The 6,300-nt window shown below is 44.9% G+C and overlaps 1 protein-coding gene across 1 annotated transcript; it reads left to right on the top strand.

Moving 5' to 3' along the window:
* The first annotated feature begins 1,192 nt into the window (after positions 1-1,192).
* Positions 1,193-4,304, top strand: SOX12 (SRY-box transcription factor 12). Its single transcript, XM_063959092.1, has one exon. The coding sequence runs from the start codon at positions 1,677-1,679 to the stop codon at positions 2,457-2,459; it is 783 nt and encodes a 260-aa protein (XP_063815162.1). The 5' UTR covers positions 1,193-1,676; the 3' UTR covers positions 2,460-4,304.
* The last annotated feature ends 1,996 nt before the right edge of the window (positions 4,305-6,300 follow it).

The following is a 6,300-nucleotide window of genomic DNA, read 5'->3' as shown; positions in this document are numbered from 1 at the left end:
GCGTGCATATATTAGCAGCTGTGATCACACAATTCAGCCTGCGTCTCTTCAGAGGCACTCAGGCTCTGCGTGGCGACCCAATGTGCGACAATACTACCGATTGTTTCTGCAATTATGCAGTGCTGTATGCAAAAGATGCGATAACAGTGGGCGTCCTTTTGCACAGGTTAGCTTCTGCCTATATTAGCATATTATCATATTTGCATACGGGAAATCATTGCAACATGAGTAGGAAGAACAACGGCGCCTGAATAACCCCCCATAGTGTGTACACATGTTTGCGTGCTCCCGGACGTCAGTGGGGCTGTTCCATCTGATGTGCTGCACGTCTGATGGGCTGACCCCACTGACAACGGATTGCAGGAGAATGCGGCGGGTAACGATAAATCACGCAGTTGTACATCAGATCAGTGCAGTGTGTACGGTCGCACGATATGTCATTCCATCCGTCCTCAGGTCAGCTTTGATACTCTTCTTCCTGATGTGTACCCAGCCTAAGAGATATGTAGAGGCTGTGTGCCCCAAGTACTGTCCCTTTTTTGTGTAGCATTAGTAAACAATTGTTGTAATTGTGTTTAGAATTAATGTCATAAGTCTGGATAATTTCGCCATTAACCAAATATTCTTCATGCCATATCTGGTATTGACTGGGGAATGCTGTGTTTGGATTTTTTTTTTTTTTTATGAAAAGCTAAATGCACAAGTTAGGACTTCAGGGGTTAAAATAACTCAACACTGCCACCAAGCAAGCACTTGTGCCTATTGCAGATCTTTCAGTGTGAAAATGACACCTAAGATGTCCTTGGGGTTCCTTTTATTTAACAGAATACATGTGTGTCTGAATGATATTGATATAATACAGAGGTTGCTGATAGTAATACTTATTTGTTCCTTGTCTGTTGCAGTTGTGTGTACGGTATATGATACATACACAGCTTAGAGTCCATTCTGATTCTTTGCATGTATATTTGTGTATATGTAACTGGCTTCTTATCATACAGATGTGACACGGTGTAGGTGTCTGTCCCTCCTACATATACCATGACACGTGGTGGCTGGCTCCCAGCCACACATGGCTATATGCACTGTCACACACAGTGTCACACACGGTCTCTGGGCTGGAGATGTCTGAGCTGTTCTCGTCTCCTGCCCATTAATGAGCTGGTGCAGACTCAGACCCGCCCAGCAACCAATAGCAGCTCAGGAGAAGGGGGGGGGGCTGCCTGCAGACTTGTGTTTACAGTGACCCCCCCAGACTGAAGTGGGGAGACAGGCAGTGAGGCAGCGTCTGGGACAGAGAGAAAGAGCTGAGCAGGAGACAAAGAAAGGAAGAGGAAGAGAGCAGGGGGAGTAGATAGAGAAACTCCTGGGCACTGACTGGCACTGTGACCTTATTTAGCTGTGTCAGCTCCCTCCTCAGCACCCTGCTCCATTGGTATCAAAATCTCTCTGCCCACCTGTCCTGCTTCTTTTTGTAGGTGCCCTTGTCCTGCTAACCCTTTCACATCCTTCTCTTTCTACTCTGCCCTGTATCCTGTCTTGAGCCTTCAGCAGCTTACTGCCCTCTACATTCTTTTCTCAGTGCCCTCTTTACCTGACTAAGCACCACGTTTCTGGACTGTCTACTAAGAAGCAGCATGGCTATTGTGTAGCAACTTCATAATTCAAGTCTCAGGATGGTACAACACAAGACTGTGGAGGGTAGCCCAAAGACACCAGATGCTGCTCCTGGGGGCCCCAGCTGGTGTAAGACTCCTAGTGGGCACATAAAACGTCCAATGAATGCCTTCATGGTGTGGTCTCAGATTGAGAGGAGAAAGCTCATGTCTCTGTGCCCCAACATGCACAATGCTGACATCTCTCGCAGCCTTGGCCAGCGTTGGAAGTTACTGGAGGACACAGATAAAATACCTTATGTCCGAGAGGCTGAACGTCTACGACTCAAACACATGGCTGACTATCCCAACTACAAATACCGTCCGCGCAGACGCACCCGGGATCCAGCAGGCAGAACACGTGCCAGGCTCCCCCGTACCACTTCTAGGTGCCAACCTGCTCCCTCGCCATGCCAGTCGGAAGTGAATTTGGGATCCAGCATGCACTGGGGGGAGGAAAGCCCCAATTGGGGGGGGGATAAAGATGACCAATCAGAAGAGACGCAGAATCGGGAGTCATCAGCACGCAGCCCAGAGGTGCCCCCCTACTCCTCTGCTCAGCCCCCCCATGCCCCTGCCAACTCACTGCCATCCTCCCCAGAGCCAGTTGAGGAAGATGAGGGACTGGAGGAAAGTCTGCCTGGACTTTACTCTAGTTCCCTCTGCGTCCCATCAGACAGGGAGCTTCTTCCCAGCAGCGGATCCCATTTCGAGTTTCCCGATCACTGCACTCCTGAAGTGGTGGAGATGATTTCGGGGAGTGTTATCCTTGGAAGCGTGTCTGACCTCGTGTTCTCGTTCTAAACTGAGACCCTACACCCCACAGAGAGGCATCGGCAGCAGGTAACACGTAGTGGAACTGTCCACAGATTTCTCCGACTAATGAGAAAGGTGAACGCATGGAACACTCTCTCTACAGTCTCCGAGCACTTTCTGTCCTGACGGTCTCTTTGGACACTCACACTACAGTTTCTCAGGGTGCTCTCTGCTGTCTGTTTCAGCTTCTAGCTCATAGATAATTCCTTGCTGTTGCTCACATTGCTGTCTGAATTCCTCGCTGTCTCTCAGTGCACTCTCTTTAGCTGTCCCTCAGAAGAATGATCTTTCATTCCAATCTGTGCACTCTCTCCTGTGCTGGCATCATTTCTGGGCCTGTAATGTAGACAGACATACTGTGCACACACACGCACACATACACACTCTGCATGTGTCACTAACTGTCTGTTAACCTAGTCCTGACTGATTCCTGCAGTCCAGCCGGGTGCAAACAAGTCCAGAGCCATAAGGCAGGTAAGGACATACGTGTGTGTGTGTGTGTGTGTGTGTGTGTGTGTGTGTGTGTATAAACATCCATATGTCTGTTTCATATCTATTTATGAATCTGTGTCTTTCACACACATGTCTTTCTAGCCTATCTATCTATATCACATCTATATGTCTGTTTATTCATCTGTCTGTCTGATCTATTTTTATATTTTCACCCACACCCCCGCTTCCCCTCTGTACAATATAAGACCTCAGGACAAGACCTCAGGACTATTTCCCTGTAATTCAGGGGCTCAGACACCATCAATAAACCTCAGGACCCCTCTCTGCACACAGAGCCCTCCCTTTTATCCTCAGAAGCTCTCAGGAAGTGTTACTGACCTCAGATCCCCTCATATAGCAATGGGGGAGACCAGCCACTATACAACTCCATAAAGCCTCAGCACTGTCTATATGTCTAGCTGTGTGTCTCCCACGTGTCTATGCATACGTGCAGTAATCTCTGCCACTGCCTGAATCTGCATGTATATATAATGTATGTCTGAGCTACATCTCTCCCACACAGCAGTCTTTCAGTCTCCTCTTTCATGCTATACAGTTATTGTGCGTCACACACGTCCACTATCACACTATATATATATATATTTATACAGAGGAGTGTGTACCCATATGTAAGACTGGATGAAGGGCAGCACAGCAGAGAGTGCCAGTACTGAGGGCAGGAATGCATTCCATAGGGTGGGTTCTATCTTAAGATGGGAGGTATATTTCCTTACTCTGGAACTTATGAAATATTTTTTGGGGGTTTGGGAGGGCTCAATACTGGAATGGGCTCATTTTTTCAAAGCTTGTGCTTATATTTGGGGGTTAGGCTTTTTCACTTAATTCTTGGCCCCCTCTTGGGAATTTATTCTCAGATATGACTTGCTCAGGAACTGTAGACTATTGCAGGGAATTAATATTTGATTGTAAGGACTTGGAGCATGGGCATCTGGTGGTATTGACCAAATTAACAAAGAAAGCTTGTGTTCCAATTATGCCAGCAGGGTGGAGACACTGAGCAGTTGGACTTCCATCAGGGCTAGGGCACTGAGGGCTTGGGTTACCAGCAGGCAGTGTCATCATGACCCATGGATCATGCTATTTGCACATTTGGAATTTACTTGGAATGGAGCCAAGTTGTGATTTTTCTTTTTTCTTTTTTTTTTTTTTAATTGTTAAAAGTTGAAGGACTTCCAGATCCTTGGATTCTGGCCTGGTGGAACAAGACATTTGGGGATTTGGGTGGTGACTATTACTACAAGATTGTTTGGGAGGGGTGTATTAAGGGTGCTGTACAATACAGAAACCATAATATCTGGAACAATAAAATGCAAATCAAAATGTGTTGTTGGTTTTTTTACGACTCAGTTAACTGATAAAACTATCAGTATTACCATGTATAAGAAAAGCGATGAAAAGTATTGTAAAGTAACCATGTCCACTATAAGGTTAATTTATAGCTTGTGGTATCATCTAACCATGTTTAATATTGTAATGCAGGGTACAAGTGTACTATATCCTATTTCAGAAGTATTCGCTTAAAGAAAAACATTGCAAAGGAATAAAAATGAATGTTGAACCCTATGGGGTCAATCCAATTAACTGCGAAGGGGAGGCTGGCAACGGCACCACAGTCCACCCCCCTCACAGCCCAATCTCACATCAGATTTGCAGATTTTTGTATGCAGCCCTTTGAAGTTGCCGCACTTATGGTACCGCCGGACGCAGGTATTTTTGTGAAAATATGTCTTGCAACACATTCATAGTTTGGGGGCAGGTGGTCTCAGCTGTGCTTTGCATGTCTGTTAGTTGTGAAATATGTTGCTAATGGCTAAATATTTTCAAGTAACACATGGAGGCTGCCATTTTGTGGGCTTGACTGATGTTTTTGAAAATGCAGGAAGTACTGACATTGCATATGAACTGAGTGCCTGTGTCTTGTCACTACTTCCAAGTGAATTGCACAATGCATTGTCAGTCACTTCCGCTGGTGTGTAGGCAATTGGTGCACTTTCAAGAAAAGAGGAAAAGTATACTAATAATACATTATATATGCATCATGCTAAAACTACTGTTAAAAGTTTTCGTTCACACATACAACAGTCAGTGTTATACAGGTTGAGTATCCCTTATCCAAAATGCTTGGGACCAGAAGTATTTTGGATATCGGATTTTTACGTATTTTGGAATAACTGCATACCATAATGAGATATCATGGCGATGGGACCTAAGTCTAAGCACAGAATGCATTTATGTTTCATATACACCTTATACACACAGCCTGGAGGTCATTTAATACAATATTTTTAATAACTTTGTGAATTAAACAAAGTTTGGGTACATTGAGCCATCAGAAAACAAAGGTTTCACTATCTCACTCTCACTCAAAAAATGCCATATTTCGAAATATTCCATATTTCGGAATAGTTGGATATGGGATACTCAACCTGTAGTTAATTTATGTTAGTGCTCTGTGGCAATGATTGATCCAGAAAAATGATCTGAAGCATTCTAGGTCATAGCTATTCAAACCCTCTTTATTAAAAACTTCCAAAGTATTCAATTTTTACTTGCTAGTAAATGAAAATAAGAACATTCATACAGCGTATTACATTTTGTGATTCACTACGATGCCTAATATTCTCTCTTCACGTAGTATACCAGGGGGTTTATTTACTAATATTTGTGTTTGTGCCGTTCTGATGGGATTTTAATCTCGATTTTTATCGGACGTATTTTACTGCAACTTTTTGAATCCATTTTCGGTAATTTACTAAGCTGCCGAGTTTTCTTGTTTCGTATGTTTAGATGTCGATGTGATTCGTATTGTCGGGCAGTGTTTTACGGGAGTGATGAGTAAAACACTGCCGGACATAACACAGTGAAGCCCGGCCGGATCAGTGAGATCCGTGCAGGGCTTCATTGTGTACATTATGTATAGTGTTTAAAGAGTGAAATCTAGAAAAAAAAATTGCTTGGGGTCCCCCCTCCTATGTATATCCAGCCTCGTGCTCTTTGAGCCGGTCCTGGTTGTAAAAATACAGGGGGAAAAATGCGTAGTCCACCCATATTTTACAACCAGCGCTGGGCTCTGTGTCCGGTCCTGGTTCAAAAAATACGGCGGACAAAAGATGTAGGGGTGCCCCGTATTTTTTAAACCAGTACCGGGCTCCACTAGCCAGAGAGATAATGCCACAGCCAGGGGACACTTTTATATAGGTCCCTGCGGCCGTGGCATTACCCCTCCAACTAGTCACCCCTGGCCGGAGTTCCCTGGAGGAGTGGGGACCCCTTAAATCAAGGGGTCCTTCCCTCCAGGCACCCAAGGACCAGGGGT

Source organism: Pseudophryne corroboree, chromosome 3, assembly GCF_028390025.1.
Source record: "Pseudophryne corroboree isolate aPseCor3 chromosome 3, aPseCor3.hap2, whole genome shotgun sequence".
Classification (NCBI taxonomy): domain Eukaryota; kingdom Metazoa; phylum Chordata; class Amphibia; order Anura; family Myobatrachidae; genus Pseudophryne; species Pseudophryne corroboree.
Note: the sequence above shows the minus strand (reverse complement) of the source record. Positions and strands in the feature narration are given on the sequence as shown.